The sequence below is a fragment of the Urocitellus parryii genome, chromosome 6 (assembly GCF_045843805.1).
Source record: "Urocitellus parryii isolate mUroPar1 chromosome 6, mUroPar1.hap1, whole genome shotgun sequence".
In the NCBI taxonomy this organism is placed as follows: Eukaryota; Metazoa; Chordata; class Mammalia; order Rodentia; family Sciuridae; genus Urocitellus; species Urocitellus parryii.
This window is the reverse complement of record NC_135536.1, coordinates 3355172-3367973: the sequence shown is the minus strand read 5'-3', so window position 1 is coordinate 3367973 and position 12802 is coordinate 3355172. Positions and strand designations below refer to the sequence as shown.

The window sequence follows — 12802 nt, the reverse complement described above, 5'->3', positions numbered from 1 at the left end:
AGAGCTACAAAAGCAGGGACCAATGTGATGACAGCATAGCTTCCAAGGACCACAATGACCTCCCTCGTCCTGGGGACATGTTCTCTCCCCTGGGTGGGCAGAGGCACTTGTCAAAGCCTGTGCTCCAAGCATTGTTTCAAATCCTGCTCCCCACTTACTGTGCTGCCCTGGGCTAGTGACTGAGCCTCTGCCTATAAATTCAGAATGAGAGGTGCCCTAGGACAAGAGGCAAGGTGCCCAGGTGAGGCTGATGGTGAGTCTGGTTCTCTGAGGGCAGCTGTGCCTTTCTAAGCAAGGACAGACAGAGGATACTGGCTACAAAATACTGCACAAGAACAAAAAGGCCCGAATCCTTAGGGTCCCTAGGTACACCTTCTTTGGAGGTCCACAACCTCCTACTACCGTCTGCATGTGTCACTATGGTGAGAGGATTCAAGACTCTCATAACTGCTCAGAATACTTAGGACCTTCAGGGGGAGGCACATCTCTGCAGAAGCACTGACTGGCTTCTCAGAGATCTGCTGGAGCAGCAGATAAAAGGAATAAGGACATTTTTGGTTTTTGGGTTTTTTTTTTAAATATTTATTTTTTAGTTGTAGATGGACACAATGTCTTTTATTTATTTACTTATTCTTACATGGTGCTGAGGACCAAACTCAGGACCTTGCCCATGCTAGGTGAGCACTCTACCCTGAACCACAACCCCAGCCCAGATAAGGACATTTTGATGGTTAATTTTATGCTTTAACTTGGTTGGCTCCGGTGCCCAGAGACTTGGCTAAATAGGAGTCTGGATGTTATCAGAGTTTTGGTTTTTAGAGGAGATTAACATTCATATCAATGCACTCTGAGTAACGTAGATGATTCTCCATGGGAAGGTGGACCACACCCAGTCAGTGGAAGGCCTTAAAAGAAGATTGGGGATCCCCCAGAAGAAGGGGGTGCTAGAATAGACTGCCTTGAACGTGAGCTGCAACACCAACTCCCCCTGGGCCTGCAGGCTGCAGGCCTAGCATGCAGATTTTGGAATTGCTAGACTCCATGTTCACATGACCAACTCCTGGAGATAAATCCCTCTCTCTACACACACGCACACAGTCACACACACATGCATGCACACTACGGATTCTACTTCTCTGAGAAACCCTGAACATCACACCATTACTAAAGTTCTGCCATGTAACTCAGTGTGGAGCAATGCATGAATCCTCTCACCTATGGCCTGAGCTATTGGTAAGAGAGAAAAAGGAAAACTATCATCTGAAATCATAGTTACACAAATTACTGACTTTCAAGCTTGGGTTGAAAGAAGGGTAGAAGTGTAAGTAAAAGATGGATTCTGCTGTGGAACGGCAGCTCCCCTCTTCCTCTACCATCTTCCACACCCATCCGCCCAGGGAAGGCCCTGACATCCATGCCTGCCTCCTCACAGCATCCTTCAGTATAGCAGAGGCTGACAAGAAGACATTGCCACCATACCACAAAAGCATCAATCACTTAGTATACGTATGGGAACTCTAGGAAGACATCCTTGCTATCAGCACCTGCTCTGCTCTCATGGGCTTATAGCCAGTTTTGTCTGATCAGCTGTGGCAAGTAAGGGCCATTTAGTGAGATTAGCATTTGTAGATGAGCTACTTTTTCAGGTTTATCTCACAGACATTTTCTCTTTCACATGCCTGGATTTTTTTGCCATAAAGACGTTCACGCAATTCATTGATTCGCTTGTCCATCATGGCCACCTCCATGTTGCGCTTATTTAAGAGTTCCTTCTGCTGCTGGAGTTTTGAATTCTGTTCCTGGTTAAGCTGGTTACGAATCTGCAAAACAGAAAGAACAACTTTTAAGACCTGTATTAACGAAGAGGTCAAATTCTCACTGCAGGGAGAAAAAGAAAAGAAAGAAAAAAGAAAAAGTAGAATTAAATTTGGATGTGTTTAGACAAATGTACTGCCTTCCATGTGCTACATGTTCTGTAAATCAGCACAGGCAGAGCCAGAACAGAGTTCTTATGGAACAAAAAGAGACCAAATGCATGGAACTACAAGTTCTCTTCAAAGTAGACACAGGGACTAGGGCCAAAAGGAACTCTAGGAGACCATCCTGGAGCCTTGGGGACAACCACCTAGGGCTCCATTTAGGAGTAAATCACATACATTTATCATACCTCACCAAAACCCAAAAAAGTCTGCATGCTTAGCAATTGCTTCAAACATAAAAGAATGTTAAAGAACTTAACAGCAAGCCCGAGTCATTTTATTTCTCAACACCTTCATTTCATAAAATGATATAGTATTTTTCTTAGCAAGTGCTAATAAAATCACAAAACTTGTTTCCGGCTTGAAAATTCACCTGAATGATAACTTATGAGAAATAGAAATCTAGAGGTTATGGACTGAATGTTGGTGCCCTCCTAACCTCATACCTTGAAGCCCTCAATGTGATGCTGTTTGGAGGTGGGGCCTGTGGGTGGTAATGAGGTTTGGAGGAGGTCAGAGGGCAAGCCCAAACAATGTGTTGATTATGTGTCCTTCTAAGAAGAGAGCCAGGCACAGTGATGTACATCTGTCATCAGTTGTAAATCACTGGGGAGGCTGAGGCAGGATTCCAAGTTCTAGGCAAGCCCAAGCAACTTAGAACCTCAGCAACTCAGTGAGAACCTGTCTCAAAGTAAAAAAAAAAAGTGCTGGGTTCACTTGCAAAAAAAAGTGCAGCAGCCAGTGATATATGTCTACGGAGATGTATATCACACAAAGTATGTATGTCACACAGAGAATGAGCAGAATTCAGGGATCCAATCAGATGCAGAGCCTGTGGACAAGGACAGAACCAAAAGCCTGGTGGGTTTTGAATGAGCAGAATTCAGGGATCCAGATGCAGAGCCTTTGGACAAGAACAGAACCAAAAGCCTGGTGGGTTTTGATGTGATGGAATGTGGGAATTAGAGGAGTGGTACTTGGATTCATTTGTGGTTGAATTTAACCCGTGAATGTTCCTTACTGCTGTGTGATTTTTGGTTTAATACACGTGTCTTATGACTATAATCATACACTCATGATTCCATTTTTACCTCATTTTAGAAACCAGATTATATTTAGGTATCTATTATTACTTTGTACAAAAAGATTTTGTTTAAGTATATGACTTTTAATTTACTTTTATTGTATTATATAATCTGACACAAAATGAAGGTTAAAATAAAAAAGTTTTGAATTAAAAAAAGAGAAGAGAGACTGGAGCTCACTCCCCACTGTGGGAGGACATAGTAAAAAAGGCAGCCATCAGAAGTAGACTCTCACTAGGAATCTACTCTGCCAGCACCTTGATCCTGGACTTCCAACTCTGTGGTATTTTGTTACAGCAGCTGAGCCTCAAAAGACAAGGAGCTAACAAAGGGAATCCAGCTCATCAGAAGGCAACCCACAGACCTGTCAGAGTGTGACCTTCCACTGCAGACACAGAGTGCAAGCAGCCAGGCACAAAGGCCTGCGTGTTCCATGGCCACGATGGTGAAATGTCCAGAACAACCAAACCCAGAGATGGAGGGCAGATGTGTGGTTGCTAGGTTCCAGGGGAGAGGTGGTTAAAGGTGATGGCTGAGGGGTGCAGGTCTTCTTTTTGGGGTGGTGAAAACATTCTAAAATGTTCTAAAGTGGTTGAGGATGCACAACTCTGCTAACACACACACCTTAAACAGGTGAATTGCACGCTGATGCATCATACTTCATAAAGCCTTTTAAAACATTGTTTTGGAGGGGAAGTTTATCAGTGCTGCATAGGTACTAACAGAAGACACCCAGGATGCTCCACCCCCAAAGCAAAAGCCAGTGATATATGTCTACGGAGATGTATATCACACAAGTATGTATGTCACACAGAGAATGAGCAGAATTCAGGGATCCAATCAGATGCAGAGCCTGTGGACAAGGACAGAACCAAAAGCCTGGTGGGTTTTGAATGAGCAGAATTCAGGGATCCAATCAGATGCAGAGCCTGTGGACAAGAACAGAACCAAAAGCCTGGTGGGTTTTGATGTGATGGAATGTGGGAATTAGAGGAGTGGTACTTGGATTCATTTGTGGTTGAATTCAACCCGTGAATGTTCCTTACTGCTGTGTGAGTTTTGGTTTAATACACGTGTCTTAGGACTACAACCATACACTCATGATTCCATTTTACCTCATTTTACAAACCAGATTATATTTAGGTATCTATTATTACTTTGTACAAAAAGATTTTGTTTAAGTATATGACTTTTAATTTACTTTTATTGTATTATATAATCTGACACAAAATGAAGGTTAAAATTTCTTCCCCAGACCCTACTTTTAATCAAAGTCTTGTTAAAAATGCAAGTTTCTAGAGTCCTCTACATGTCTTATTGAAGAAGTTCTTTGGAAACCAAATATATATATTTATACCACACCTGCTTTTTACTTTTTTTTGGGGGGGGCAGTTACTGGGAGTTGAACCCAGGTGTGCTCTACTGCTGCACTACATCTCAGCCCTTTTTATTTTTATTTTGATTCAGGACCTCACTAAGTTGCTTAGGGCCTTGCTGAAGTTATATCCATCCTCTACTCAGGAGAAAGCCAGAAAGAGGAGAAAGTTTTATATAAATATTCCCCAGACCCAGGTGTATCACCTGCAGTTCTTGGTAAAGTCTCTTCAATTCCACCGCTGCTGGTCCTGTCAGCTTGCCGTTATGAGACTGGAACCCATTCAGTTTTCCTTTCTTTAAATCTTCCAATTGCTGACTAAGCTGATCAACTCTTAAAATTGCAGTCTGTACTTCCTGCTTCTTTTCCTGGAACATGGCGCTGAACCTTTCTATTTCAGCAGCTATAATTGCCCACCAAAAAAGAAAAAAACTCATTTAAACTGACATCCTGTCTTTTTAATATCTATATGCTGCACTCAACTCTGGTATTATTTAGTGCCAGACCATGGATTAAGTGTTGCGTCATCAAGTCTTTGAAACAGGTGACATGACATGACTTACAGAGCAAACCATTTTCTCTGTAACTACTGAATGTTCCTGAAGGCAACTGATTCAGAAGCTAGCTTGGCCACACTACTCAGGAGTTTCAGGTACCAACAGAACAAAGGCATGGTGAAGGTCTTGCTAATCACTGTAACCTAATGTATGCGATCACTGAAAAAACCAGAGAGCCCACACAGAAACAAAAAACAGCAATCTCGTGGTGAAGCTTAAAATTTCAGCCATTTCATGACAACGGATACTAATTATGAGTGAGTCCTGGAGCAGCCCTGGCCAACCAAAGAACTCCAGTCACCAGTGTACAAGAGGTGACTGCATCATCAGGGTTGGACTAAAATAGACCGTTCCCATGAATATGCACAATTGCTACTGTTAATAAAAATTTTCAAAGAAGAAATTACCTTGATTTGATCAATATACAATGTATACCTGTATCAAATTATCTCACTGTATCCCCAAAATATGTATAATTAAAATTATATTTAAAAAACCAAATCCAGAAAATTGATGTTAACACTACATTATGAATTCAAATACAACCTAATTTGGATTTCACTAGTTTTATATTTACTTCTTTGTGGGCTGGGGGAATGTATAGTTAAAAAAAAAAAAATCACTTAACCTAACCAACCCAGTTTTCTTAGGTGTAGAAAACAGTAAAGCTTTAGTGCACTTGCTATAGCAAAATTCCACATGAATTCATGCCTGAACCATCAGCAACCAGCCTCTGACTTATCTAGGCCTGGAGCGTATGGACACAGTGGGCCGCGGGAACCTACATAGATTGCCGTTCATGATTTTGCTGTAATCAACTTGTCCTCTCATGGCACGAATTTTCTTCAGCTTGTTTTCCTGGGCTTCAACTCGTTCTTTCAGTTTCTGAAGCTTTTCGTTTTCAGAAATAGACTGCTGCTGGCGGCGTTCCTGTTGCTTTAGAAAATGTAAACGTTGTTCCTGACAAAGAAGGGAAAAAATCTTAACTTTGCAAATTAAAACTTACAATTACATGTATATACTTTTAAACTGAGTGTATTCCATTCCTACTTTAACAAATATTTAAGAAACACTAAAAGAATTTTTTTTAATTCTTTAAAAAAAATCTTTAAAAAAATTTCTTTAAAAAAATTCTTTAAGGTGCACTTAACCACTGAGCCACATCCCCAGGCCCCCTTTTATATTTTGTTAGAATGGGTCTTCGCAGAGTAGATAAATTGCTGAAGCTGGCTTTGAACTCACGATCTTCCTGCCTCAGCCTTCTGAGCCATTGGGATTACAAATGGGTGCCACCACACCCAGCACTAAAGGAATCTTGTACAGAGTAATTCACAAAAGCCTGAAATTACTGGATATTAATGTGAGATGAGTCTGGGGATTTTCAAGAGGATCTGACTAAGCGCAATGCTCTGCATCACTTGGTCGATATCAGCACCACTATGGAAGATGCAGATAGGCCCACTGCAGAGAGCATGTGCCCAATGCCAAATCTCCTCTGCACTCCACCACACCTGTCAAGTCTCTGTCAAACTTGTTTCCACCAGAGTATAGGCTTTCTGCTGCTACAACACTTTAACCACTCCTTAACTTCCCAAAGGAAATGAGCGTGAGCAGCAGAGTTTTACATGAAAACAGAAAAGGCCATCAGTCAGGAGATGAGCCTCCAATTTCCAGGGACACTGAACAATCAAGGAAGTGTTTGCTTTTTTAAGTATTAATGATAAAACATTTTTAAAAAGGATACTTCTAAAATAAAAATTATATGTAATGCTTTTCAGTAGTTTTTCCCTTATTAATGTGAAAACATACCTTAAGGATAACAGTCAAAATTAAATATTCATGCCCACATGTATGCATGAAATATACCCAAACAAAGAGAGGCTTAGGTAAGATTTAGCAGGCATTACATACCACTTTCTGAAGGAAAGGAAAGATGTTAGGGTTAGAATATTTAAGATCTGGCATTCACTGTGGTCTGTATCACTGAATCAATATATCTATAATTTTTTTTTTTTTTTTGTGGTACTCGGGATTTAACCCAGGGTCTCACATGTGCTAGCCAAGCTATCTATTACTGAGCTACACCCCAGCCCTTATTTTGTGTATTATTATTACTTCTTGTGGTTCTGGGATTGAACCCAAGATATCACACATGCAAGGCAAGTACTCTGCCACTGAGGTATATATCCAGCCCTTTTTATTAATTATTATTTTTTTTAACTTTGAGACAAGATCTTGTTAAGTTGCCCAGGCTGGCCTGGAACTTGTGATCCTCTTACTTCAACCTCCTGAGTAGCTGGGATTTTAGGCACGTGATAATACATCTGGCTATAAAGTTGATTTTGTTTTACCCAGTACTGGAAATTGGGGCACTTTATCACTAAGCTATACTCAACCCCAATCCTTTCCATTATTTTTTACATTTTGAGACAGGGTCCTGCTAAGTGACCCAGGCTGTCCTCAAACTTCCTGCTTCAGCCTCTCTAGTAGCCAGAATTCCAGGTATGTGTCACCTCACCTAGCCTATTTATTGTTCTTTTTGCTGTTTTTTAATAGCAATATTCTTGGATCAATATATTGAAAGGAAATATGCAGAATTAGAAAATTTATAATTACATAATACTATGTATATTTCATCTTAGAAATTATCAAGAGGGTGAAATAATTTCTAATTTTAATTGTTTTTATTCTTATAAATCCAATAAAATTTATGAGACAATGTTTTAAACAAATTATTATTTACATAAAAGTAGACAGATAGTACAATGAACTGTATATCCAATGCATGAAAAAAATCAATTGGTCATTTCCTGGGGGCCATCTGTGAATTGTATGTGAACTAAAGTGCTGTTGAAGCCATTAGGCAGGAAAGCCTGGTGGTATCAGGAACTCCCAGCATCAAACCCAGTGGTTTGAGAATGCCTGGTTCATGTGGCTTCATACCCAGCTCCATCTCAAGTTCAGCACAGCACCAGAGAGGAGGTGACCCACTGGAGCCACACTGCCTGTTGGAGATGGGTCTGGCTTGCTAAAATGCCAATCAACCTGTTTACTGCAAGACCTCTGCCACACCAAGAAGCAAGCACCAACCAAGACTCCTCCAGCTGAAACCTTATTTCTGCCTTTGATGTATTTCCCCTTAAATAAAGAATCTGAGCCCTTTTTCAGTTGTTCAGTTCCAGCTCCTACCAGGACTGGAAGACCTATCAGATGCTCCCCTTTTTAAAACCAATTTCTGGCTCTGTCTCTATTTCTTACTAATTATTTCAGACTTTTTGTTTCCCGGGCAGCTCACACCTCCTGAGCAGGAACCTATCCTGGTAGGGTGCTGGTCATCCTGCAATAGTCATTTATTCAACTAAGTAAATCTCTCTACAGAAGAAGGCAATAAGAACTTAGCTGGTAAGGTTTAAAGGTTCTCCCTAGAGCAGTTTCAGAGCATTTTAAGGCCATTTACAACATGAGTCAGTTCCAGGAGGCATGGACAACAGGTCTGATTTTTTAGTCTATCAAGTATGACTAAAATATGATTTAGAAAAATTCCAAATCCAGCTTTACAGAATCCAATCACAATTGCAGAACGCAGTGAATAGACTAAGTCCAAATGCCATCAACCAGATAGGTCCAGCACAGAGCAGCACACCAGGCAGCCTTTCACCAGCTGTCTACCTCCAGGGCCCAGCCAGACCTTCCAGCACAGACTGTGGGGCTCCTCTACAATACCAACACCAACCCCTGGCAGAAAACATGCCAGAGGAAAGCAGAGGTAACAGCAGAAAGCATCCTTTCCAAATTCTGTCCTTCATTTGAAAAGGGCCAACTATCTCCTGTTTAGAGTGCCTGCATGGCAAGGGTCAGGGACTCTTGCTGGGATGCCTCCCCACCATCACGATGCTAAGGAGCATCCATTAACACAGAAGGGATCACACAGAGAAAAGGACACTGTGTTAACACTTGCCTGGGGGGGCCCCATCTGGCAAGTGTGACCCGTGCAAAATAGATGAATTCTAATCGGAAAGACTGTTGAGGCACACACATTTTGAATAATACTTCCATAATTCTGTATTTGTAACTTACCTTGGCAACCAACATTTGCTGCTGATTTTCAATTTGCTGCTGTTGCCTAGCTGCCATATCTTGGAGCTCTGAGAGGGTAAGTTCAACACGTGGATTCCCAACCTGCCAAGAATGAAAGGTATTCATTGATATCTATGTTCACCTGCAAAATCATTTTTCTGTGGTGCCAGAATTCACACAAATCCAGATTTTAGATAGAAGTTAAGAGGATGCAAATTATTTTCTCTTAAGACTTTTTCCTAATTGTTGACTATTTTTATTAACTATGAATGACAGGTTTGAATTTTTTTTCCCGAAATAACAGCTTTCCTAATGCATAAAAACCAGACACTATAATAATACAGGGATAAACAATAGGAAAATGTGTTTTGGGGCTGGGGATATAGCTCAGTTGGTAGAGTGCTTGCCTCACATGCACAAGGCCCTGGATTCAATCCCCAGCACCCCCCCACACACACACACACCTGTAAAAAAAACGTTTTATAAGTAAATTATTTAGTATGGACTGGAGGTTTAATAAATGTATTTGAACAGATGGGGCTGTCAAAATATTTAAGGACACATAACCACAATTGTATGGATGATACCCAAGGGCATCAACTTACTGTCATCTGCTTTTTATTTATTTATTTATTTTTTAGTTGTACTTGGACACAATACCTTTATTTTTATTTATTGTTATTTGGTGCTGAGGATTGAACCCAGTGTCTCGCACGTGCTAAGCAAGCGCTCTACCACTGAGCCACAGCCTCAGCCCCTGTCATCTGCTTTTGAGAAAATGAAATACATAACAGTTTCTAAAATACAAGTGCTTCAATAAGGATTAGAATGGCCTACAGGAAAAAGTGACACATGATCTGACAGAATCAAGTATGTGAGATGAATACAAAAAGGTGATACCTTGGAGTGGCAGCTGGCCACACACCTTCTTCTGTAGCAATGCCCTATAAGCCAGTGGACTCCAGAGGCAGGTGCTATAAAATCCCCGTTTCACAGAAAAGGAAAGAAGCAGAGGCAGGCGCTCTTCATCCAGCACTCTCCCTACATCCCACTGTGTGCACTGCACTGTGCCCAGTGTTTTGGGCACCATGCCACACATTCTCCAAGACAAGCCTCTCTGCAAGGCATGAGACCACTCAGTGAAGGGTATGCCAGAGGAGGCAGCTTACAAAACAGCAGAGCCTTGCTCTGATCAAACTGCCTTCCTGCGCCCCTCTAGTTCCAACCATGGCGGCCACATCAACTCTCAAGACCCTTTGCCTTCTACCACCCTTAAATCTCTCATGATTCTTGAGTCAGTTCCAATCCCTGTCCCTCTGGCTCCATGTCTTCCCAAATTTTTATGGTATTAGAGTACATTCTTTACTCCAGAAGAATGGAATAGGTATTAGTCCAGCGGTCTTACCTGGAGCTCCCATTCTATGTATCTAAATTAGCTCCTAAGGAGTAATGTGAAGCTCACCTCTCTTAAACTAAGTTTTTGTTTTGTTTTGTTTTTGTTTTTTGTGGTGCTGGGGATTGAACTCATGGCCTTGTGCATGCAAGGCAAGCACTCTACCAACTGAGCTATAACCCCAGCCCCAAAATTAGTTTTTTTTTTTTTTTTAAACTTCCATTATTTTGAGACAGGGTCCCGCTAAGTGACCCAGGCTGGCCTCAAACTTGTAATCTTCCTGCTTCCATCAATGCTTAGAATATCAGTCAAAAGGATAGAAGTGAAACTTTTAACTGCTTGTATTCTGGCACTTAACATAAAAAAATGTAGAGCTTATAAAATATTTTATTTTTGTTTAAACTGCAACATTTTATTCACCATCATAAACATTTATACTCTTTGCAGAGGTTGCATGTGTTTTTCTAATGACAAAATTAAATTATACCATGTTGTCAGAAAGCATTCTGGTGTTGTGTATATACACTAATATACAGCATTAATATTTTAGTGAAGTAGATCTTATGTGCAGAAAAGTGTGGTAAACCATAATATACAACTGAATCAATTATTTCAAAGTGAATCATTCACTTTGTGTTATTCAATTGTACTTAAATGGGTTATAAAAACATACAGCCAACCAACATGAAGCAATTTATATTTTAGTATATATTCCCGTAACTATTCACTGTGAACATTTAGCAACACAAAGCACTTTTTCAGTTTTTAAAAAATATTTTTTAGTGTTGATGGACCTTTATTTTATTCATTTATTTATATGTGGTACTGAGAATTGAACCCAGTGCCTCACACATGTGAGGCAAGCACTCTACCATTGAGCCACAACCCTAGCCCCACTTTTTCAGTTTTTTAAGAAAACAAAAATGCTTCAGTGAAAATTTGATCCTTTTATAACAGGGATATATCACTGTACTACATTAAACAATCCCAGCTTACAATTTTAAAATTCCCCTTTGATCTCAAGTTATTCAAACAAACTTATGCCCTAACTTGTTCTTATTTGTCTTCACTGCAGGATGAGATTAGATCTTGCACCAGGCCCTTCAAGGACCCTGGTGATGGCAGAATCACTCAATGAATATGGCCCCAGTGCAGACCAGGACAGCCACCTCCATCACTGAGTGAAATGGCTAGAAAGTCCTCTCAGCCAGCCAGGCAAGCATGGCAACATGGCCAGAACCCAAAGGAAAGGGCTGGCAGCCTTCTGTCTGCTCCTGGGATCCTCCTTGAGAACAGCTGCCTGCACCCAGGGCTCAGGGACCTTGCTAATGTCCCTCTTCACTATCTGAGCTCTGGATTCTGGGAAAGCAGTTATGTTCCTAATGAACCTGGTTCATTCTCCGGCTAATGCGGGCATCCTCACTCCCCATGGTCAATGCAGCTCAGCCCACTCAGGTGTGACTACACACACATACAGTAGCACCGGCAGAGTGGCCAAAGACAGTTTTTCTGATTGCTCATCTGATCACCCTTTTCTCCTAACTCTCATAAATCTATTGTGGAAAATGGGAACTCAAGAGACTAACTTCTGCTGTGCAACATTTTTATATACACAGTATTAGCTGATGTTAGCCTATTAGCTAACATGAAGCTTCATGAAGCTATAAGCTATAGGAGCAATAAGTCCTGTCCTGGCCCTGGCCACAGCCACCAGGGACCAGAATTTTCTAAGTGACTCAATCCTTTTTCTCCCTCCACCAGATCCCTGTCATAGTCTGCCATGGATGACCTCTTTTCAAACTCAAACACCCAGACTTCTTTCATTCCATCCTCCTTGAGGAGTCTACATCCTCCTGTCATTATGGTTTCCCTACAGATCTCTCCCAATCCCTCATTAACCCAAATGGCTTCGGGCCCTTATCACCTCCTTCTGACCATGTCCCCCAATCCCTGCCTGTCCGCAATGGCCATACGCTGTGGTGCCATGGCAGTTCATAAACAAAAAAGCTAAACGATGTGCTTGAGACTTGGTACCCAAAGAAGCACTGGTTGCAGTCCCCCACTCCACACACAAGGCTGAGAAGGCACGAGCAATGCTTGTTTCCTGGTCCTAAACTATCCACACACAGCACAATACTGTAATAATCCATTCACTTCCCATGTGCCAGACACACAATCTTAGACCCTGAGGACCACACAAAGGTAAAATTGCTCTCCTGTTATTTTCCATGACACTCTCTTCTGATGAAAGAAAAGAGAATCTCATGTGGGAAGCAACTAGATTACTCCATCATATTCAACTATGACCATGAGAAACTGAGCTCAGGTTTTCTTTT

The 12802-nt window shown here is 41.2% G+C and overlaps 1 protein-coding gene across 1 annotated transcript in view; it reads right to left on the bottom strand.

Annotated features, from left to right (window-relative positions):
* Ppp1r13b (protein phosphatase 1 regulatory subunit 13B) overlaps nt 1–12802 on the bottom strand; it is an 87340-nt gene that overhangs the window by 12549 nt on the left and 61989 nt on the right. The window contains exons 5-8 of the mRNA XM_077799405.1: nt 9074–9175; nt 5782–5956; nt 4646–4842; nt 1680–1820 (exon numbers count right to left, since the gene is read on the bottom strand). Of these exons, the coding sequence (XP_077655531.1) occupies nt 1680–1820; nt 4646–4842; nt 5782–5956; nt 9074–9175 (615 nt within the window). The remainder of the gene's footprint in view (nt 1–1679; nt 1821–4645; nt 4843–5781; nt 5957–9073; nt 9176–12802) is intronic.